The sequence below is a fragment of the Oncorhynchus mykiss genome, chromosome 17, assembly GCF_013265735.2.
Source record: "Oncorhynchus mykiss isolate Arlee chromosome 17, USDA_OmykA_1.1, whole genome shotgun sequence".
Taxonomy (NCBI): domain Eukaryota; kingdom Metazoa; phylum Chordata; class Actinopteri; order Salmoniformes; family Salmonidae; genus Oncorhynchus; species Oncorhynchus mykiss.
The window spans coordinates 70,370,802-70,395,563 of NC_048581.1; the positions used below are offsets into that span (position 1 = coordinate 70,370,802).

General features: G+C 43.2%; 1 protein-coding gene across 4 annotated transcripts in view; it reads left to right on the plus strand.

The window, feature by feature from the left end:
* The window catches only part of LOC110494487 (receptor-type tyrosine-protein phosphatase gamma), a 314,622-nt gene that overhangs the window by 270,431 nt on the left and 19,429 nt on the right, over positions 1–24,762 (plus strand). For 3 of the 4 annotated variants that reach the window (XM_036950546.1, XM_036950543.1, XM_036950545.1), the window contains 8 exons: positions 685–869; positions 4,018–4,126; positions 4,465–4,514; positions 4,871–5,654; positions 10,578–10,716; positions 17,294–17,332; positions 18,824–18,915; positions 23,911–24,002. In XM_036950546.1, the coding sequence (XP_036806441.1) occupies positions 685–869; positions 4,018–4,126; positions 4,465–4,514; positions 4,871–5,654; positions 10,578–10,716; positions 17,294–17,332; positions 18,824–18,915; positions 23,911–24,002 (1,490 nt within the window). The remainder of the gene's footprint in view (positions 1–684; positions 870–4,017; positions 4,127–4,464; positions 4,515–4,870; positions 5,655–10,577; positions 10,717–17,293; positions 17,333–18,823; positions 18,916–23,910; positions 24,003–24,762) is intronic. The other variant, XM_036950544.1, reaches the window with a different exon arrangement.

The window sequence follows — 24,762 nt, forward strand, 5'->3', positions numbered from 1 at the left end:
GATTATGGGAGAAATAGAGCAGATCTCCGTAAAACTTCCCTTTGAATAAAACAGGGTTTGATTATTGAAGTGATGTCTTCAGCTTGCTGACATGGCCAGTGATGAACCCCTCTGCTGTGGAGACTACAGAGCCATGGAGCTGCCTGTGACGCCATGTTAACGCCATGCAGAGCTGAGGACTGGGGGACTCTGCTCATACTGGTCAAACAGAGACATCTAGTGGCCATATGAGGAAACAACACCACTGCTAAGCAAATCAGTTATGTTGTATGGAGGAATAGGGAGATATGAAACCAAGAAGTGGGGCTGGAAGATGGTATATATGAGCGCCTGTGTTGTGTTAGCCCTCAGACTGATACTACTGTCTGGTGGAACGACTCCATGACTCCATGACACAACTGCCTCAAAGCACTGTTAACACACAAATCTCTCTCTCCTCAGCACGTCTCTCTCCTCATCATCCTCGGCTAAGTGTCTACATGTACCGTATGTGTGTTTCGAGAGTATACCGTACATACATCTGGGTGTCCATTGCGTGTGTGTGTGTAGTGGGTTCTCCTATCCTCCTTTGTCTTAGATTACAGATTGTTATGGGACCACAGTCTCCTCTTTCTTTTTCCCATCTCATTTCTCTCCCCTACTCCATCCCTCACCTCTCTCTCTCTCCCTTCCTCCCTCTCGCAGTGTGCAGCAGTGCTCCCATCAACATGAAGGTGCAGCATCTGAACCACACGGCCCTGGTGGTGCGATGGACCCGACCAGAGTTCACCTACCACCCGCCAATTATCTCCTTCCTCATCTCCTACAGCTGGACTAAACACGACGAGTCCTACGAGGAAACGCATGTCACCGACAGCCAACACAAACTGGTCAGTTACTCTACACCACACCCGCACACACACACAGGCACACACACAAGCACACGCACATAACTTTACCACACACAGTGACAGTACAGAAACTGATGAGATCGGCTGTCAAATTATGGTAAATTGGCTGCATATTAGACTGCATGTGGAGACTTACTGTGACACTGTTGGTAGTTTGACCTTGAAACTAGCACTGTGAAACATCAACGTAAGGTGCAGAGCCACCCCCCAGAGCAGCAGTGCTGGCATTTTAAACACCCACAGCTCTTTTAATATCCTGCCATTGTGTTCCAATGGGGGCTGGGATTTAATGAGGAGGAGCAGGAGGGAGGGATTCCTGCCTGCTGATAGAGGGAGGGAGAACAAGGGACAGCGGAAGAGAGAACAGAGGAGAGACTTGGCGGTTATTTTCTTTGAGGGCTGCCCGTTATTAACGGAATATCATCTCCTCATGTACCACAGCCGCTCTCGTCTCAGCCATTCTTCCTCCTCTCATCACTCCTTCCTGTTCTCTCAGTCTTTTTACTATTTCTCTCAAGCCCCATCTATTTCCGTTTCATTCTCTCTCTCTCTCTCTCTCTCTCTCTCTCTCTCTCTTTCTTTCTCCATCATTCCCCTCCCACTCATTCTCTCTATTGTTCTCTCCCTCTCCCCCTCCATCTCTCCTCCTTTTCTTTCAGATTGTCATTTCCATTTTAATTCTCTGTCTTCTCCCTGGGCACCTCCACTATGCGGGTCACATTAGGGAGCGCATGGCACATCCAGGCTTTATGAAACCTGTCGTCAGAATCCATGGAAAGGCCCACTAAACCACTCCAGCCCTGCCTGCCATCGGTCTTTACAGCCCTCTCCATTTGTAATAACCGCCGGGAACAGGGCAGACACATCCTTAACTGAATTAAACTGTGCGGAACTTGCATAAATCATGGAGGAGATGGTGGTGGTGAGGGGAGAACAAACGCATTTACTTAATGTAAAATGTAGTTGTGCGGCGAGCCCTCCCTGGCGATCGGACACCGGAGAATGTGACTTATGATAATAGCCATTCCTCGTGCATTTAGTGGTGGATTGGACCTCCATCTCCCCGCCGTGGGGATAATTAATGCGTGTTATCTGGAATGCGTCCACCATAAAGAGAAAATAGGAAGAGAGAGAGAGGTGAGGTATTGGCTAACGCAGGCCTGTCTCTACCGCCCATATTCAGCCCAGGGTGATTTACATTAAATCCTAATTAAAAATAGGTTATACATTGTTGCTACAGTTTTGCTACAATCGTACCACTCAAGACTGTGGTAAACCCATTGTTTGTTGTCTACAGAAAGCAGGAAAGGAGAGGGAGACAGAGGGAGAGAGGAAGATGGAACATTTATTTCTCCCATCCTGCTCTAACCTTCATTCTTTGACCACTGCCCTCTGTGCTGTGTTGGAGTCAAGGGGCAGGCTGTGTTGTGTAGTATTCTAGACTAAGGTGTGTGACCTCTCCAGGAAGGTACCCAGAACTCATCTAAGTATGTGTGTGTGTGCATGTTTATTACTGTTTGCTCTCGCCACCCGACCTAAGTGTACAGTAGGTGTACACACACTCCTTCTCTATAGCAGACAATGGTGTCTCTGCTAGCTGGATGGGTTTATGGGAAGTGTTCTGTAGACGATTCCACCTTCTGTGTGTGTGAGCACGGCCGTTCGCTATTTGTGTGTGAGCATGGATCACACGGACAATCACTATGTGTGTGTGAGCATGGATGGTCTCTGTGTGTGTGTGTGTGTGTGTGTGAGCACGGACGTTCGCTATGTAAGTGTGAGCATGGATGGTCTCTCTGCGTGTGTGAGCACGGAAATTCGCTGTGTCAAACACATCCTCCTTTTGTTCTGCTGGATCAACCACTCAGTGTGCAGCAGGAGCCATGCACCCCTGCCCCGACAGAATTTATATTTTAATGCGTGTGTGCGCCAGTGGCATAGCGCAGTTTCACGGCGCCCCCTCCCCCTCACTTGAATTGAGCAAAGGTCCACCCCCAACCCAATCATTTTTTTATTTTGCCATGGGGCAGAGAATTTTTTTTGTAGCTAATCTCATGCAATTTGATACATTTTGCTATTTTAGAGCTCACAACAATCACAACTTTTTCCCGCTAATATTTGTCTTAATATTAGCAACATTTTTAATACAGTGCATTCGGAAAGTATTCAGACTCCTTTACATTTTCCACATATTGTTACGTTACGACCTTATTCTAAAATTGAGGAAATTGTTTTTTCCTTATGTACACACAATACCCTATAATTACAAAGTAAAAACAGGTTTTTGAATTTTTTTCTAATTTAGAAAAAATACAAAACCGAAATATTACATTTACATAAGTATTCAGACCCTTTACTCAGGACTTTGTTGAAGCACCTTTGGCAGGGATTACAGCCTTGATTCTTCTCGGGTATGACGCTACAAGCTTGGCACACCTGTATTTGGGAGTTTCTCTTATTCCTCAAACAGTTGACAACTCAAACAGACATATAAGACAGACATATATATTCAAAAAAGAATGAATAAAATATGGAAAATTATTCAATTGAATCCCCATTTAAAAATAATGATTCTATCAGATCTTATAGTTGATGAGTTGATGTAAGAGTTGATGTAAGAGAAAATCTGATGGAGTGCAGTTTTCTTTTACATTCAAGTGGTATACACAGTAGCAATTGTGTTTTTCCTCAGTTGCTTTATGACTCTTAACCTAATTATATGTAACATTTCAACAAAAATGCATATTCTATGAAGCAGATGGAGTTAACAGTTTATGGTTGTGACCATGGTGATTCCAATATTGTTTGTTTAAATCTATCAAAAGTAGAGAATTTTACAGACCATGAGTGGTCTACATGTATTGAGGACATGAATAAGGGGTCTGGTATAGCTGATTCTGCATATTTCTGATTAATTTAGGATTTTAGACAAATCTGATGGAGTTTCCGAACACGTCTTTTAAGAATCACACTTTTGAGATAAATATTCTTTAGTTATAGAGCGTTACTGCAAAAAACGACATGAGATAATTGTTCATTTAATGGCGTGTTCATATTGTATCTCAAAGCTTGTGGGCCACCCTGCCTTGCGATGGCTGCGTGGGGGGGGGGTGTTTGTGTGTTACAGGAAGCTGTCATCACTCCGGTGTCTCCAGACGTGCTGTATCTGTTCCGGGTGCAGGCTGTGTGTATGAATGACATGCGCAGTGACTTCAGCCAGAGCATGCTCTTCAGAGGTGACTTCCTCATTATCATCCTCCTCATCATCCTCTGTCCTTCATTTTTCCTTTTCACTTTTCTAAAAATAAACTGTAAATATTTCCCTCACATTTCATCACAGTCTATATTTATCTCTTATCTCTTTGTCTCTTGTTTTGTTCCCTTATTGTCTTGTTTAGTGATGCAGAGTTGCCTCTACTCTTTCCCCTCCTCATCACGATATCTCTGTCTGTCTAAATGCCTATGCCGATTTGTTGCAAAGCTAGAATCAATAGCGGTATTACACTGTCTATACAGTAACATATATTTTGAGTTATCATTGGTTAACAAATTTCATGTTATGTTCTCCTTTCAGCTAACACAACCAGGATATTTGAAGGGACGAGGATAGTGAAGACTGGGATGGTGAGTGCTGCGCGAACCCTCTGTAGTACTACCTCTCTCCAACAGAGAGCAGCACTGTCTCATTATTTAACCTCTGTGCTGGAGAGCATGCTCTGTCACTCCGATACTGTCAACTCCAAAGACATTCATTTTAACTACAGACCACAGATATAAATTAAATGTCCTATGTCAGTAATGTGCAGATAACAGATGATGTACTTGATTGCTTTTTATTTTCAATTGATGAAACAGTTCCACATATTTATGTTACATGGCTATTATGTCATTACATTTTTCAATCACTTGTCTCTTTTCCCTCAGTCTCCTTCCCACTCACCTTTTTTTCACCTCTTCCTCTCCCTACTTTCTCTTTCCAGCCCACTGTTTCCCCAGCCTCCTCGGCAGACATGGCTCCAATCAGCTCCGGCTCCTCCACCTGGACCTCCTCCGGCCTCCCCTTCTCCTTTGTGTCAATGGCGACAGGCATCAGCCCCTCCTCCAGTGGTAGCCAAGCGACGGTGGCGTCCGTGGTGACTAGTACCCTACTGGCAGGGCTAGGGTTCAGTGGTGGGGTCATCTCCTCCTTCCCCAGCTCTGTGTGGCCAACCAGAGCACCATCCTCCAGCCAGAATCCCACCGCTCCCACCCCTCGTCAGCCCACCAGCGAACCAGCGGCCTCCCAGAGCACAGACGCAGCCAAAGACAATGGAGAGGGCTCCGAGGACGGGGAGAAAGGTGCCAAAGGTGAGGGAGAGGAGGGAGAGAAAGAAGGAGAGGAGGATAAGGAGGAAGACGAGGAGGAGAAAGAGAAGGAAACGAAAGAGAAGAAAGTGATGGCAGACAAGGTAGAGAAGCAGACGGAGAGCACGGTAGTGAAAGAGCCGCCCACGGCCGCACCAGCCTCGACTGCCAAAGAGAAAGGAAGAGAAGGAGGGGAGAGTGAGACTGAAACTAACACCAGCAGCACTACGCCCTCTAGTGCTGAGGAGGACCAGCTGGTGACACACACACAGAGTATGGTGGAGACAGACACAGTGGTGACCCCTACCTTGGAGCTAGGGAATGACACGGCAGAGTTCACAGCCCCAGACAGCCCCTCCCCCACCCTCCGGCCCAGCACAGGAAGGGACAAAAGCCACTGGCCATTCTCCATACACACAGGTGAGCACAGGCATTATAGTGGCTTCTCTTTTTTGATGTAACCTTTATTTAACTAGGCAAGTCAAATTCTTATTTGCAACTGCCTACCCTGGCCAAACCCAGACAACGCTGGGTCGTGCGCCACCCTGCGCCACCCTATGGGACTCCCAATCACGGCCGGATGTGATGCAGCTTGGATTCGAATCAGGGACTGCAGTGACGCCTCTTGTTCTGAGATGCAGTGCCTTAGATCACTGTGCCACTCGGGAGCCCTTTCTTCAGTACATTCTGAGAAAAATTATGAAAGGGCATCAGAGCTGGACCAAATTGTACTCCCTGTCTCAACTTGTGATCTTTTTCCTTTCTTCAGTATGTGATTCCTCGTATTACATTCAAATTGTTTAGCAGTTATCCAGAGCGACTTACAGGAGCAATTAGGGTTACGTGCCTTGCTCAAGGGCTCTGGAATTCAAACCAGCGACCTTTTGGTTACTGGCCCAAAACTCTTAATCACAAGGCTTCCTGCCGCCTTATAATAAGACTATAAAGTGGAAAGGAATATGACAGCCTTGTATTAGACATATTTTACCATGGTTCAGTTGTAATGTTTTTTCATACCCACACATACCCACTTACATGCACACTAATACCTACAAACCCTCTTGTGCTTGTACTGAATGACATAATGTAGATGTTGAGCAGTGTTAGGTTGCTAATTAAAATACATTGAGCAGAAGCTTGGTAGTAGTTGAACTAAATGAAAATCTTGGTATTGTAGCGGTGTAGCTAACTTCCGGAAATACACACTACTTTTTTTTGCATAAAATAAAATATGGACGTGCCTAATTCTCACTTGAAACATCGTTTTTGCGTTTAATAGGTAAAATTACACATTCTGTTAACATCTGACTCCAGTGTGATCTGTTCTTGCAATTTGAAGTCCGTAACCAGGTTTCCATCCAACCTTTTTATGCGAGTACGTGTCGGATACAGAATGTAATGACAGGTCTGATGGAAACTCATATTTGTCGATAAACTTTCCAAATCTTGACTCAACAAAATTCACTAGGATCTTTTTGCGTCGGTGCAATTAATTACCAGAGAAATGTCGGTGGAATCACTTTTATGAGCATATGTTGATATAATAACCATCATATGGAAGTTAACTTGGAGTCACACGATGACATGTTGTGTTGTCCTCCTACTACGACTCGTCGGGAAAGAATGCAGTTTAATAGTCTACAGATTCAATAGGTTATGAATTTCACAGGGTGCTGAAAGTGCAAGGTGATGAGCTTGATGCTACATTCAGTAAATATCGAGGGTCTTATTCTGGTGACATGATCAATAAGTTAGCCCTAAATATTTCTAAAACTAAAAGCATTGTATTTGGACACTCATTGAACCCTAAACCTCAACTAAATTTTGTAATAAATAATGTGGAAATTGAGCAAGTTGAGATGATTAAACTGCTTGGAGTAACACTAGATTGTAAACTGTCATGGTCAAACCATATTGATGCAGTAGTAGCTAAGATGGGGAGAAGTCTGTCTATTATAAAGCGATGGTCTGCCTTCTTAACAACACTATCAACAAGGCAGGTCCTACAGGCCCTAGTTTTGTCGCACCTTGACTACTGTTCAGTCCTGTGGTCAGGTGCCACAAAAAAAGACTTAGGAAATTTTCAATTGGCTCAAAACAGGGCAGCACAGCTGGTCCTTGGATGTACACAGAGAGATAATATTAATAATATGCATGTCAATCTCTCCTGGCTGAAAGTGGAGGAGAGATTGACTTTATCACTACTTTTATTTTTGAGAAGTATTGACATGAATGCACCGAGCTGTCTGTCTAAACTACAGGCACACACCTCAGACACCCATGCATACCCCACAAGATATGCCACAAGAGGTCTCTTCACAGTCCCCAAGTCCAAACCAGACTATGGGAGGCACACAGCGCTACATAGAGCCGTGACTACATGGAACTATTCCACATCAAGTAACTGACGCAAGCAGTAAAATTAGATTTAAAAAACAGATTAAAAAAACGCCTTATGGAACAGCGGGGTCTGTGAAGCAACACAAACACTGGCACAGACGCATGCACAGACACATGCACAGACACACACACACACACACACACACACACACACACACACACACACACTATACATACATATGGATTTAGTACTGTAGATATGTGGTAGTGGTGGAGTAGGGGCCTGAGGGCACACAGTGTGTTGTGAAATCTGTGAATGTATTGTAATGTTTTAAAATTGTATAAACTGCCTTAATTTTGCTGGACCCCAGGAAGAGTAGCTGGGGATCCATAATAAATACAACATACAAAAATACTTGGCTACCGTTTGACAAATAAAAATAATCTCGCTCTTTTGTCCATAATAATCTCATCATGTAGGCTATACCCTCACTGTATCTGCCAGCTGTTGGCTATAGCGCACGTGCCAAGACCAGAGTGGGTACAGTTGCTATATAACACACATTTGTTTTGAGAAATCCATCAATAGAGTTGAAAATGCGATGGAAGCCCATTTAACTTGGATTTTTTATTCGGTACATGGGAATATAACCGCAAAAAATATATTTATGTGCACTATGTCATCACGCACATCATTTTATCTGCAACAAGTCAATTTGATGGAATCACAACTCTGATGGGAATATGCACATATTGTTTTTATGCAGATTTTTGAATATTTGCATGAAAATCTGTCACCAATTTGAATGGAAACATAGCTCATGACATGTCAGATTTAGTTTAGCCTGAGCAGCCGCTAGTGGGCGCTATGGATCTACAGCGCCCACTAACTGCTGCCCAGGCTAGATTTAGAAATTATAATTTTTCACAAAGTAGTTTGGATGTTGTGAACTACTTTTTTAAAGTAACTTTAGTTATGTAAAATATGTTTTTCTTAAATGTAGCTTTAGTGTAGCTTAACTTCTTCCAGTATGAAGTAATTGGTAGCTTGGCAAACTATATTTTCAGAGTAGCTTCCCCAAAACTTGTGTTGAGTGGAGTAAAGTGATCTGCCCAGGAAAGCTCTCTACATACTGAAGGACTGTGGCTAATGCTGAGATACACTGCTGGAAGTAGGCTTCTAAACTGCCACTGCATTGCAGACAGCCTTAACAACAGTATGCCGTGTACAATATTGATCAGGTCTGCTGGGTTATTCTGTAATTTACATTTTATGGAAAACCAGTGACATTATAGCTATTTCTGTTACCTACTTGGTTTACAATTTGATGAATAAATATGAGTGACTCCCAAAGACAAGGACTCAAATTAAACATGTGTTTGATAGACATTTCTGGGGGATAGGACCTTCCCCTCTTCCCTTCCTTGTTTTCTCTTCCACCTCTCTCTCCTTCATTATCTCTTCCACTCCCCTTACCCTCCTCCCTCATCTTTCACACTTTCTCTCCTTTCCTATATTTCCCTTTGCACCTCTGTTTTTCCCTCCACCTCTTTCGATCGCTCTCTATTTATTTCTCTCTCACATTGTCTTTCTCACTCCCCTTCTCTCCATCCTTGTTGTTTCCCATTCTTTCTCTTACTCCTTCCTTCTCTCTCTCCCTCCTTGGTGTTGTCTTTAGGCTGAGTGCTGGCCTACTTTCAGACCCAGCAAGATGAGCTCGGAGCAGAGACACCGCTGCAGGGGAAAAACCTCTGCTCCATTTATAACTCCCTGCCTGGCACTAGAGTCATGTAGGCCTTGTGTGCATTGGTGTGTGAGTCTGTGTGAGTGTGTGTTTGGCTGCATGTGTGTGTGGTGACACGTGTGTGTATCCTTCGGTGCAGGTTTGTTACTGGCTGTGTGTGCATTATCGCGTTTGTGTGTTTGCCCCTGTTCGTCCGTGTGCACTTCCGCTGGCGTTGTGTTTCAGGACGACTCGTCTTAGAGTGAGAGGCAGACAGGAGAGAGCAGAACAGAGCAGAGTGGAGCAGCACACAATGGTTCCCCTGCCAGTATGGTGTGTGTGGATGGTAGGGAGAGAGAGAGCGTCTGTGGTAGCGGCTGGCTGTGCTGTAGTGCAGGGGACTGCTGTTTCGGCCTCCAGGGCTACCCCCACTGTGCCACTGCCGCTACCACCCGGGCTCCTGCTGCAGAATAAAGCCATGGGGTCCGGGAACAGCACAGCAGGAAAACCAGCCCTGGGTAGGTAGGGTGGGGGGTTAGCATGGAGGGGGCTGGCTCAGGATGTTTGGGATCTAAGTGGAGCCCTTATCTGGGTAGCAAGATAAGCCAGCTATGTAGCACCAGGGTTGTCTTCATAAATAAACAGATTATGATTTGATTATTGATGCTCTAATAGTCTCCAATATCAATTAATCTTTGTTGTTTTTGGTTGTTGTTGACCATGTTTTCTCCTGTGTGTGTGTGCCTATTAAATATGATCCAGGATTGGATTGTTCCTGTCTGTGTAAAGCACCAGTCTAGATCTAGTAGGTTAAGGGGCTGATGATGATGTTGATAGCCACACTACCTACCAAAATCTAACTTTAGAATACTTGTCTTTGATAGCACAGGAATATATTGTCACTGGTAGCATTTGGTATGAAGAGAGGCTGCTGTTTCTCTGGTAAGCACTGCCGAACATTCTCCAGCACATTTTTTGGGTTATTATAGTATAGTTTCATGGCAACCATTCTGCCTGATCACGTATCCAGCATTTTACTAAGGTAAATGAACCTGTAACATGTGTCTTCAGTTGAGAAGATGGCTAGCGAATTTGATCACATCATTGTTTATTATTATTTTGTGGTTCATTTTTTTACCTTTGTGAAGCTCAGTTAAACCTGGCTAAATGTGTCTTTGTCCTCATTCCCCACCTCTCCTGTTCCGGATCAGCATCCCCAATATGTCCAGTAAATGTTGCTGTGATTCTGACTGATTGTATGTCCTCTCCCCTCCTACAGAGAGGACTAGCATGTCCAACCTGACCCAGCAGGGTCCCCCAGGGGTGGGGAGGGTGGAGTGGATCATCCCCCTGGTGGTGGTCTCTGCCCTCACCTTCGTCTGCCTCATCCTGCTGCTGGCTGTGCTCGTCTACTGGAGGTGGGTACCATAACACACTGAGACATCACACTCATGTAGCTGAATAAAAACCTTTCAGGAATAATTTTTCCCCAAATCCTGTTGGTATAGTTTGAAGAAGGGTAGGGCTGGCACGATTACCGTATAATCGTGTAACCCATGATAATGGAGGAAGGCCCTCATGAAGAAAATATAAATAAAATTGACTTAACATGGGAAGGCCGGGCATTCCTGGGTTGAGTCAGTTTCCCCGGTAACATGGACTCTTTACAAAGTGATGAAACTTTGTGTTGCAGCAAACAAGTATTTGGTTGCCTAGGCAACACCCCCCTCTGCAGCTGCAGCACATGCAGACAGAAGTGGAAGAGAGGAGAAAATTTCATTTTTAAAAACTATAAATAAATAACATTTGCTATTCAAGTGACCATAACGGTGGCTGCAGTCATTTGGCTGACCAATAATTACAGTATGACCAGTCATCCAAAACTCCATGACCATCACAGCCCTAAAGAATGGTGAACATAGAGCAACATACACAAAAACAGCCAGGTATAGGCTACACACCAATGGCGGTCGGTGCCGTTTAAGATGAGGGAGGAAGATATTTTTTATGAGCATGGGCTTATTTCTATTACAGCGTATTGGATGACTGTCATTCATATTCCATTCACCCAGCTCAATGTAATATCGATACGTTCAGGCTATTACATGATACTCAAATTTTCCCTGTACCCATTATGAGGTTGCTACAATCTAGCATACAAATGAAAGTTTACAATGTAGGTGAACAGGTCGAGAGAAATTAGGTATAATCAAAGTGACAGACAGTGAATGACACATTTAATACCGCCTTGCACACTCTTGCCTGCACATGTAGGTTGTAATCATTAGTCCAACAGTTGCAAACGAGAGTTCCTATTGGACAAATTCAGGTATGTTTATCCACATTTCATTCTGTTTGCTTCCGTTTAAGAATCAGCAGAGTGAATACACTCCTGATCACATGCAAACACAGAACTAGCAGCCACTTATAAACAGCATGATCACTTTGCTCGTTGTATATATTATTCCTTCTCGCATCTACACTCTCTAATCCTCTTACCTTTTCCCTTTGCTTGTGGACTTCAGTGCACAATACAACAGCTGTCTGTGACCAGGTGGAAAAAACTTTCCAAGACAAATGTTCATACCATAACCGCTACACACAGCCGACAGTGGTTTCACCATATTAACGGAAATTTTAGTCTAGCTACTAGAACTGACGCATTAGTAAACCTGCTACAGTGATGCAGTACAGTGTACAGCAAGCAGTTTAGCAGTTACACTGGCAGGCCCCTGTAGCAATACATTAATAAAACCAAAAGCTTATCATGACTTGGAAGAGTTCCAGTGTTGGATAGCCATAGCCAGCTAGCTAACATAGCATCCCTCTCTGTTTGAACCCGGGGGTTGAAGTAAGCTAAACTAGCTAGCTGCATTCGCTAGCTAAGTTAGTGAAAGTGAAAGTTAAAAATATATATATAGTACCTGTCAAAAGTTTGGACACATCTACTCATTCCAGGGTTTTTCTTTATTTTGACTACTTTCTACATAGTAGAATACTATTGAAGATATCAAAACTATGAAATAACACATATGGAATTATGTAGTAACCAAAGAAGTGTTAAACAAATCAAAATAAAAAAAATTATCTTCAAAGTAGCCACCCTTTGCCTTGATGACAGCTTTGCACACTCTTGGCATTCTCTCAACCAGCTTCATGAGGTAGTCACTGGAATGTATTTCAATTAACAGGTGTGCCTTGTTAAAAGTTTATTTTTTGAATTTCTTTCCTTCTTAATGTGTTTGAGTCAATCAGTTGTGTTGCGACAAGGTAGGGTTGGTATACAGAAGATAGCCCTATTTGGTAAAAGACAAAGTCCATATTATGGCAAGAACAGCTCAAATAAGAAAAGAGAAATGACAGTCCATCATTACTTTCAGACATGAAGGTCAGTCAATCCGGAACATTTCAACACTTCAAGTGCAGTCGCAAAAACCATCAAGCGATATGATGAAACTGGCTCTCGTGAGGACTGCCACAGGAAAGAAAGACTCAGAGTTAACACTGCTGCAGAGAACAAGTTTATTAGAGTTACCAGCCTCAGATATTGGCAATTAACTGCACCTCAGATTTGAGCCCAAATAAATGCTTCACAGAGTTCAAGTAACAGACACATCTCAACATCAACTGTTCAGAGAAGACTGCGTGAATCAGGCCTTCATGGTCGAATTGCTGCAAAGAAACCACTACTAAAGGACACCAGTAAGAAGAAGAGACTTGCTTGGGCCAAGAAACACGAGAAATGGACATTAGACCGGAGGAAATCTGTCACGATGAGTCCAAATTTGAAATGAATGGTTCCAACCGCCGTGCCTTTGTGAGACGCAGAGTACATGAACCCGCATTTGTGATTCCAACCGTAAAACTTGGAGGAGGAGTTGTTATGTTGTGCTTTGCTGGTGACACTGTCAGTGATTTTTTTTAGAATTCAAGGCACACTTAACCAGCATGGCTACCACAGCATTCTGCAGCGATACGCCATCCCATCTGGTTTGCACTTAGTGGGACTATCATTTATTTTTCAACAGGACAATGACCAAACCCACCTCCAGGCTGTGTAAGGGCTATTTGACCAAGAAGGAGAGTGATGGAGTGCTGCATCAGATGACTTGGCCTCCACAATCACCAGACCTCAAACCAATTGAGATGATTTGGAATGAGTTGGACCGCAGAGTGAAGGAAAAGCAGCCAACAAGTACTCAGCATATATGGGAACTCCTTCAAGACTGTTGGAAAAGCATTCCAGGTGACTACCTCATGAAGCTAGTTGAGAGAATGCCAATAGTGTGCAAATCTGTCATCGAGGCAAAGGGTGGCTACTTTGAAGAATCTCAAATATAACATATATTTGTTTAAAAAATGTGGGTTACTACATGATTTCATGTGTTATTTCATAGTTTGATGTCTTCACTATTATTCTACAATGTAGGAAATAGTACAAATAAAGAAAAACCCTTGAATGAGTAGATGTGTCCAAACTTTTGACAGGTACTGTATATATTATTTTTACTAACTTAGCTAGCGAATGCAGCTAGCTAGTTTAGCCTACTTAAACCCCTTGAATGACCATGCGATACTTTTGGGTAAGCTGTCGACAATAGGACTGGGATTGGATGTCTGTCGTTGGTTTCATGACTATCTAAAGGAAGTCAGGCTGTTAGAGTCGACGACTTCCAGTCGGAGCCATTGGAGTTGGTTAAAGGGGTCACACAAGGTTCTATACTTGGTCCATTACTGTTCACTCTCTACATAAACAGTATCGGTGATGAGATATGAAAGTGTCAAATTCATTTATATGCTGATGACACTGTCGTGTACTCTATCGCTTCAACGGCTGACCAAGCATTTTAAGATATTACAAGGGTCTTTTATACAGCTGAAACTTGTTTAAAATGCATAGAAAACACATTTTATGATTTTTAATAGGTTCAAAAAGTTGGTTGTAATACACTTGCACTCACAAGCTTAGATGGTTCTCGAATTAATCAGGTCTCTGCATATAAATACTTAGGGATATGGTTGGATGATAAACTGTCTTTTAAAATGCATATTGATGAACTTTGTAAACGGCTAAAAATCAAGCTAGGCTTCCTCCATAGAAACAGGACATGTTTGTCCTCTACAAATAGAAGACAAATTGTGCAAGCTACTTTTATGTCTGTTATAGATTATGGGGATATTACATGCATGCTACGGCATCAACACTTAAATCGCTGGATGCTACTTGTCATTGCGCACTTAGGTTTATTACAGGTGCTAGCTACAGAACTCACCACTGTGTTTTATATCAATATGTGGGTTGGACTTTGCTGTCCATGAGACGAGAACTACATGCTCTTGTGTTTGTCTATAAAGCACTTCTGAATAAACAACCTTCTTATTTATAAATCACTCATCAATATTAGAATTAGAATTCCTACAACCAGGTCTCAAGCATGGATTTCACCTGGGGCCCATGCGATTTGCACAGAGTTGGGTATGGCTGACTTTTCCTGTTAAGCTCCTTGCTTATGGAATAGCCTGCAGACTAAACTTGAGACTCATGTCCCCCTTTCCCATTTTAAATATTTATTGGAGGATTTTTATTTTGTATTGCTTGTAACTGTTTTGGGTAATGCAAGTTCTTGTGCTGTTGGTAGAATAACCTGTGTGTAAATGTAATCTGCTGCTGTATTTTTTTGTGTTATCTGTGATCGTTTTGTTTGTCATGTTTAGTTTCTTAATCATTGTACTTAAACTGTATGTGTAAACATGTATACGCAGGGCCCAGCTTTAAAAAGACCTCGGTCTCAGTCTGTGTTCCTTGTTGAAATAAAGATATAATAGTAGCATGTCTGTTCATGACTCATGAGCTTTGATATGTTGGAGGATGTCCTCCGGAAGTTGTCATAATTACTGTGTAAGTCTATGGAAGTGGTTGAGAACCATGAGCTTCCTAGGTTTTGTATTGAAGTGAATGTACCCAGAGGAGGAGAGAAGCTAGCTGTTCTCCGGCTACACCATTGTGATACCCTACAGAGTGCTGCTGAGTCTACTCTAGACCTTCATTGCAAAACAGTGTGTTTTAATCAATTATTTGGTGACGTGATTATATGTAGTATATCTTCATCTAAGAAGGATAACTTTTTAAATGTTCACTATTTTTATTTTTATGAAATTCCCTGAGGAGGATGGTCCTCCCCTTCCTCCTCAGAGGAGCCTCCACTGCTACACACAGTGCTGGTCAACAGACGTTGGGAGATTTCTACACTCCAGTGCTAATTCAATCACCCACCTGACTAACCTCTGTGGTCTCTCCATGTATCAGTGTGTAAGCTGGCTATGGTCCCTGCTATCCCCATCAGCCCCAGTGCCCTATAGTAGCCCCCTGCCCTCCTTGCCCCAGCCCCTTCATCGGTTAAGGCCCAGGGGCATGACTGGCCATCTGATTCACTTCCTAGCTCCACTCCTGCGCAAATCAGGACTCAGGCATGGGGGGGTTAGGGGTGAGAACATACACACACACCAAGCACCCACTTGGAGACAATGACACGGAGATATATCACAGAGTTGTTTTGCATCTGCCAAAGTAGTGGAGGGCATGCACATTTGTATTCATTCAACAACTAGCTTATTTACATACATAGATACTCACCCATTTGTAAATATTGTCACACAAACAGCATCACCAAGAAAGCATTGAGGTTATGAGCACTAGTTTCCTGCAAATATCTCTTACTGTAAGATGTATATGTTTCCTACGATGCTGAAGAGAGCATTTTAGCTCTCAGGCCTTTATCATCAAAGCGCATCCATCGTAGCACTTCAAACAGGCGTTTAATGCCAGCCTGGGTTCAAAGAGCTGTTTTCCTCTGAGTGAGGGCTGTGACCTCTCTGGTTCTCACCACCCCCGGCTCGTTAAAGGTCAGCAGCCACGACCAGATAATTAGCCCCTCACTGAGACCCAGCAGAGCAGGAGGAAGCTGCCCCTAGATACTGATCTCAGGTCATTTTGATGTCTCCACCCTAATTGTAAAGTCTATAGGATTTCAGGAGGGTAAGCTGCTCATAGATCTGTGCCTAGAGGGCAACCTTTATCCACATTTTTTATAGCTCTCTGTCACAGAGGCTAATGGAAGTGCAGCACCCCCTGAGGCCTGTAGGGGGCCTCTGGGGAGAGAAAATTGCAGAGATCATGGCTGCAGTAACAGGCTAGGGAAGATTAGGCTGGCTGTTTGGATTAAACTACAATTTAGACTCAGTTTAGCCCGCCTAGCCTTAGTGTGTCCTGTGAAACAGACGACAGGGTGTGTGTGTGTCTCTGTCTGTCTGTCTGTGTTTGTGTGTCTGTGTTTGTATCTGTCTGTCTGCGTGTGCCAGAGATAAAGTTCCTGGTGTTACAGAGATGGCACAGACACATGCACAGACACACACACACACACACACACACACACACACACACACACACACACACACACACACACACACACACACACACACACACACACACACACACAGAGAGAGAGAGACAGAAAAACAGGTGGTGGTTGAGCTCGAGGTCTCCTGGGCAGTAGCAGGTGTTGAAGGCGTGAGAGGGGAGTGTTGGGTAATTCTAATCCTATTGCGTAGCAGAGCTCGGGCTCAGGGCTCAACCCCCATGTTGCCCTGTAACCCCTCCCCCATCGGACCACATTGGCTGCCCGTAGACAGTAAGCCACCCGTGAGTAATTACTGGTCTGAGATCAGGTCAACCAACCTTGAGCCTGACTCTAAACACAGGATAATTACTGGAGAATGATCCAGGAGCTGTTACAAGACAGAGTGAGTGACAGGTCACTGCTCCTCTGACTTGTTAATGCAGAGAGGACAGGGGAGTCCTCCCTCTTCTTGCTCTCCTACCTCTACTCTTCTCCTCCCTCTCTCCGTCTGCTGGTCTGGTTCAGTAGCAGCATGCAGACGCTGCCTGCTAAGGCTGTTCTGTCTGTCTTCTCCTCCGCTCTTCTCTCATCTCTCTAGGATGACCAGTTTCTGCAATCTACTCTGCATAAAATACAGGTAGGAGTAGGACCACACACTCACATATACACATTTCCACTCACTCAGTAACTTTACTCTCTATTTGGTAGATAGCCTCTTGCTCAAGCTCAGATATCCGCCTCTCTCTAACGGAGATGATTTATCTCCTTTCCTTTTCTCACCTGTATCCTATTTTTAAGGCTTGAAGTTCATGACAGGCGTATTAGTCTGGAGTGCTGTCATTGTTAAAGAAATAAGCAATGATAGTTTTTCTTTTACTTTGAGATTTGTAAATAGAGGAACAGGTTTTGACTGTTAACATTGTTTCCATATTGTAGCTTTAATCTCTCTTGGAGGAGAGCTCTTTGATGAAGGGTACAGTGTAATATGTTTATTACGGTACACTTCCCTAAAGGTATGTGCTTAGTCTGGAGCTGGCTGTCTTTTCAGACACACCTCCATTGAGCTTTACATAGTCTGCGCTTGCAGCTGTGTCTATGTGTTCTTTGCCCTCTTGGATCTTTGTTTGGCCACAGACTAGCCCATAAGAGTTGTTGGACGAAGGCGTCTTCTGTACGGGGGACTTTTGTTAAGAGTCCCGATGCTTGGTCTGAACATTAGCATGCATCGCTTGCGGTACGATTTTGGAAGCATAAGGACCATATCTTTGATATCAGCGAGAAATAATACAAATATATACAATTGATACACACCTTTACAGGGTTAGGGTTCCCACACGGCCATATGTCCATGTTACAGTGCCTGTTTACGGAAAACAGACGGAAGACACATTTGTGGTGTCACATCTTCCATTTACACACAGGTGTTTGGAGATGCAGAAAGCTAATTAGCACAGGTAGTCCATACGTGTGCTAATTAGCTATCTGTGTCTCCGAACACCTGTGTGTAAACAGAAGACAGACACCACAAATGTGTTGTCACTGAAAAATACTGTTGGTTGCAACTGTGTTAAAACCTGTTAAAACTGTGTACAGTAAGCATGTATTTTGCATTTGTGAAATGAGTTTGATGTGATATGAAAGTAGAGGTATTTTTGTTTCTAGAACTGTACTGCATTTGAGAATCAATGTACTTTTAGATGGAGTATTTGGCTGTTTGGTCTTCGCCCTCTAAATAGAACCTATAAGGTCCTTGGACTATAAGGAGTAATGTTAGGCTCCTTTAGTCCATCATTTGGCTAGCCACAGACATACAGTATGTCTCTGCTTCATAGCTCAAACTGAAAACAAATTGATTCTGATCCTCATAGTGTTTATGTGACTCTTAACTCTGACGGTGTGTGAGCTGTGAGAGTGTGTGGTGGTGACTGCGTGTTTATGCTAATGTTTGCCTTCTCTGGAGGAGTTCAAAGTACACCTTGATCCTGTCACGTGTCTCCAGTGCCATCTGTGTTTACTTTGGAGGAGTTTGTCACCTGTGGCATTGCTGATGACAGCGCTGATACATTATTCTCAGGGCTAATGTGCCACTGACTGACTGACTGTCTCTCTCTCTCTCTCTCGCTCTCAGGAGGTGTTTTCAGACGGCTCATTTCTACGTGGAGGACAGTAGTTCTCCCAGAGTGGTGCCCAATGACAGCATCCCTGTCATCCCCATCCCAGGTAAGCACCAATCAGAGCAGCGCTTTGGCCCCATAGTACCCCAGAAGGAGGTTAAAATCCTTGTCAGGAATGGGTCAGTTGATTGCAGCAAAATGGCCCCTTTTCTCTGAAGTTTTCCAAATGTTCACTTTCTGTCTGTGGTCAATGTAATAATTCACAGTCAGGGTCAAGGGGAATAGTCTTGTCCCATATGTCTGCTCCTCTCTGTTTCCACTGGAATCCTATAGGCACCAATCATGTACAATCTGTACAGATACATCACACACATACAGTAGACACCATATGAGACTTCATATGACCGTTCTCCTCACATGAGACCACTATTTCATTATCCATCCACCTCTGTGTGCTCTGTTGAAGAGTAAACAAACAGTTCATTCAAAGATGTTGTTTTTCTAAAGGAGCTGTACTTGATTTAAAGTGTGTGCATTGAGTTTCATGTACTGGACAGTAACCTGTCATTCCATTTTATTGATTAGACATTATTGATCCCCAAAGGGAAGTTATTTTTGCCACCAGCAGCAGACCCCGACATGCATTATAGATAAACAGGCATACATTTCAACACCGAAATCGACATTAAATTATTCCTAGAGATGATCTTGAAAAGTGTTTAAATTACTAAAGGGGAGGAGAGCTGAGATGTCTCTCACACTTAATATTGAACATTTTACTTTAACCACTTTTCAGATGGGAAAATCCATGCACACATTGATTTTTCCATGAAGAAAAGAGATCGTGAGATCGAGGTCTGAGCCATTGCATTAGCAGACTACATTGATGTTTGAACACCAGTGTTATCATCTGTGAATGCTGTTCAAGTGTTAAAACACTTGAGAGGGAGAGCCTGACTCTGTGAGACAGGACTCACTCAGCCATGGTTTCAATGGGCTGTTGCTTGGCGATGAAGGTGCCAGTGGCCTCAGGTGGTTAGATTGTTGGGGTGCATATGTGTGATCAGTATTTACAACATTTGTGTTCCAAGAGATACCCGTAGCTGGTGTTGTTTTGCTAGAACACACTATTCCGTCATAATCATGTGATGTGTGTGAACAGGTGGGTGTTTGCCCTCACTAGTGTTACTGTAGTGTTTAACACGATTTATGAGAGTTCCCTGTCAGCATTGGTTTTGTGCTCTGTGCTTACTGGTTCAGCCCAAATGCACCATGTTAAAGGAGGGTGGAAGGGGTGGGGTGGGGGGTGGGGGGGTGGAGGAGGGCTGGATCTCTCTCTCACTCTTTCGAGCCAGTGGATCAAACATTAAAGGCATGGAGATTGGCCCTCAAAGACCCAATCTTCCATATCTAACATCTCCCCTCACATACAAGATTTTCCCCAGCAGCCAAATCCATTTGGACTGACTGAGTGTCCTTCACAATGGACCTTGGCACAGAGAGCTGTGTCTGATGTGCCTATTTAAACCAATGGCGCAGCACTTCCCAGCACAGGGACAGGGAAGGCTTATAAAGTGGGCCCCATTCGACATCTCTCCTCCTCCTTAAAAGGCCGTTAACTTTGAGAACTGACTTCAGTACTCTACATTCTCCTCAGCAGATTGTATCTCCTAACCAGATATCAAAAGGTTTGTGGCTTATGAGACTTTATACCATGGCATTGTTGAATACTTCTTTCTGATTTGCTTGAAGGGTATTCTGGAGCCCTTCAAGTCATAACGCACAGTATATTTGCATCGTAAAATTCAATGGCTATCGTTCATTCTTACATTTTTTATGTTTGAGCTGCTTTTGAAAGCCAAAGTCGAATTGAAAACATTATTGGCATTGTTGAATTAGATGTTCATAATAACAAGCTAGGATGAATAGTTTGGTTAGCTAAACTAGCAAGTCTGTTTGGTTGCCATGACAACTACTGTATCTAGTAAACTTGCTAGCTACTTCAGTGGATGTTGAACACATTTATACTGGAAAATGAACACATTTCTAGCTGTGTTAAATTATACCCATGGTATAAAGGGATAATCAACTCGGGGCTCTATGCGTTCCAAGGACAATAATGCAACTCCTGACCTCCGCGTCATTCATTATTTTCCATAGAACGCATAGCCCCTCATTGATTATCATTTACATATTGACTATGATGTAAGACAATGTTTCGAGAATAGCCTAATGTTGATTGGAGTGCTGTTTGAAGGTTGTTATCTATCTTGATCATAGGTTTGGAGGACTGAAATAGGCATACTTTTTCTTAAAGGTCCAATGCAGCCATTTTTATCTGAATATCAAATCATTTCTGGTTAACAATTAAGTACCTTACTGTGATTGTTTTCAATTAAACTGGTCAAAAAGAAACGAGCAAGAATTGTACTAGGACTGTCTGGGTGTGGTCCGAGTGGAAAACTGAAAATGAGCTGTTATTGGCAGAGAGGTTTGGAACTCTCTTTCTTATGGGTCTATTAACTAGTTTACTGCATGGTGATGTCACCATTGAAGGCCAAAACTCCATAACACCAAAACAGGCTTACATTTTAGGTGCTCTTACACTAAATGGAGAGGCTGTGGTTCCGGATTTTCTGGACACCCGATTTACCATGGCAAACAATACAAAGATTTATTTTTACGTAGCTGCTGCTCAGTGCTCCCCCTGTCGCTTACATCAACGATGAACGCCTTTGTCTGATGTAGCCTACACACTTCATGTTATAGACAAAGGACACGGTCGACGTGTTCCAACTATTGCATTCCAAGCCTCAGTAGGCTGTTAAGGTTAAACACGATTTAATGTCCTTTTTATAGCTACATGCAGCTATTTACATGTTGTACTCTAAAGACATGATTAACATGTTTGTATAAACTCTCAAATTGTTTTTTGCCCCAATGCAAAACTCAAGTGGGGAGTTACATGCATATCAAACACAAACATGACACAAACATGACACAGACGCAGTCTAATTAGCCATTTAATGTTATTTTTTCATCATCGTTGCAAACATTGGCTGAGCAGAAGGCAGACAGACAGGCAGTCAGTCAAAGTAGTAGTATTATTTTTCAGCAACTCTGTGTAATGGCTACGATATTGCAGCAACTATAACGATTAGCCTACATCAAAACGCTGATTGTTTTTGCTCCAATGCAATGTGTAGGGACTGCATCCTGTTTGTGCAACTGCAATATCCGTTACAACAGACAGAGAAGGTTGTAGCCTTCATAATGGCCTTGAATGTTAGTTCAAATCGCCGCATGGTTTTTATTTCAGCTGTCCAGAAATATGAGGCAGAGACATAGGCTACATCATCATGGTTCAGAAGAGGGTGAGTAAAGAGAGAAATGTGAATGGAGTGTGAGCAGCAGCTACGCCCCAATTTTTTTTTTGCATAAAATAATACATGCGCAGAACCTGATCCAGATAAGTGGCTTTGAGAAAGAGGTTTCCTTAGGGGTGTGGGCGAAATCTCGGTGTGGAAATGTACAAAAAACACATTTAAAATCACGTGAATTACGTTTTTGACTGCACTGGGCCTTTAAAATGGATTAATTTGTGCAATAATGGAGCTAAAGATTACTAGTTGATTCCGCTCAGATAGAGCTGTGAAAACAGTGGACTGAATCATACTGTGTTGCCATGACTCAGTGTGTATAGGGCATCTAAGGCAGAGAGTTCTTAGGCCCAGTGGGGCTGTAGAGACCTATAGGAGAACGAGCAGCAGTGAGGGGAGAGCCATATGTGACCATAATGACAATCCTGCTTCTCACAGAGCTAATTGTCTCAACTGACCCCCCCCCCCCCCCCCCCCCCCCCCCTCTCTCTCTGGGGATTTGAAACCTTATGAAAACGACCACAAGACAAACACCCCACACACCTAACTACCAGAGACATACCACACACCACAGTATATTACTCCAGTGTATTTTCAACAATCATTTTCAAAGCCAATTTTGTCTAATACATTTTTCATGAAGCTGTTTGACAATTTGAACCTCCTCCTTGTATCTCCATATGCTGTGTTTACCATAAGCATATGATTAGAGGCATTACTATGCATAAATATTCCTCTCTGCCTTGTATGCATTAATATTTAATGAGAAGAAGGGGTAAATAGAAGGATTTGGGTGCTTTCAACAGGCACTGTAGTTAACAGCATGTTCTATGAAGTACCATTATCATTTGGGCAAAGATGTAAAAGTACAAGCTGCCTTTTCCCATAAGTTGGCTCTATGAAACATTCATTGTGTGTGGATTTGTGTGTGTGTGTGTGCGGGTGTGCATGCGAGTAAGTGTACGTTTGTAAGTGTGTGTGACGTGCGTACAGTAGGCATTCGTACACGTGTTTGAGTGTGTGATTTCCCCTGTGGATGAAGCGTTTGTTCAGCCCAGCTCTCCGTATGTCTCACTAAATGAGCGTTTAGAGTGGTTCCCACAGGCACAGTTAGGACAGAACATCCACCAAGATGAGATCTGTCCCTCTCATCACTCTCCACCATCACACTCTGTTCCCTTTTGCTATCTTTACCCCCTTCTGTGGATAAAACTAGGACCAGATTGAAACTGTGAATCATTAATGACTCTGCTTGAGATGAAAGCTGTGAACATCTTCACCTATGTGAAACATAAGCTGATGGACATAAATAACGCATGCTTTTTGTCTTGGTGAAATATTGAACATGGGATTGTGATAGAGTGGAAGAGCGATCTCTCACCGCTCTCCTCCTGTAGCTTCCTGCTACTTTCCTGCATGTGTTACATCACTCTGTCTTTTTAAGACAGATATTCAACAGGTATTACAGGTTTTTAGAGATCCTAGAGATAGTGTAGAGTTATAGTGTAGAGATGTTTTGTACATGCATTGTACTGTACTGTACATTGTACTGTACATTAAACATGTTGATATCTTCATATGTGACATATACGTCACTTCCTCTGCTACATGTCTTCCCTGGACACAAGTGTGTGCCGAACTCAAACTGTTTGTCTGTATGACTCAAACTGTTTGTCTGTGTGTTTTTGACTAAGTGTCTAATTCTATGGTCTCCCTTCCAGATGACATGGAGGCCATCCCTGTCAAGCAGTTCATCAAACACATCTCAGAGCTCTATTCCAACAACCAGCATGGCTTCTCAGAGGACTTTGAGGTAAATAACAGCTCCCTTTGTTGCTGTAATATAGTAGTCTTAACTCTTAACCCCACGATAGACTGGCTAGCATAGCATCCCAGCCTGGTGGGTTAGAGTCTGAGTTAGACAGGTGACCTTGCTCTAACCACTGGTTGACTTTCCATGTTCCTGTGTCGTGTTTGGTTTGCCATGTGAGTGAGGGCAGCATGTGTGTCCGTGTGTGCGTGCATGCTTGTGTGTGTGTGTGGGGCATTTAAGGTTTCCATAGTGCTGCTAATGGTCTTGGAGCAGATGATGTACGAGAGGTCTGTTAGCTGATTTAGACATGTGTCTCCTGACTGGGCCGGCTGACTGAGAGCGAGAGAGCAGATCAGGCTGGAAACCTGTGTCACATGTCCACTACACTGCCTTACTAAACCAATATTTACCTTGTGTTGTATGTGGATCACACAGATGATGTAAGATCAGTAATGCTTTGTGCCTGGGTGATAGCCCTTAGGACAGCCATGGTTTTCAAGTTTCATTCCGAGTAAAATATATCTGAGGGCTCAGTCAGTGATCCTACAACTTATTTTGAGGGGGATTTTGATCACATGCTAACAGATTTATGTGCTGTAAATACCTCTCCTATTTCTATCGCTGTAGTTTGAGAAACTAACTCTGCTGCCCTCGTTCTCCCTCCCTTCACCTTCTCCCACCCTTACTTTCTCAGCCGTTAGCAAACCTCTCAGTATTTCTTAGTGACCCTCTCCCCAGAAGAAGGATGGGGGAGCTGTCC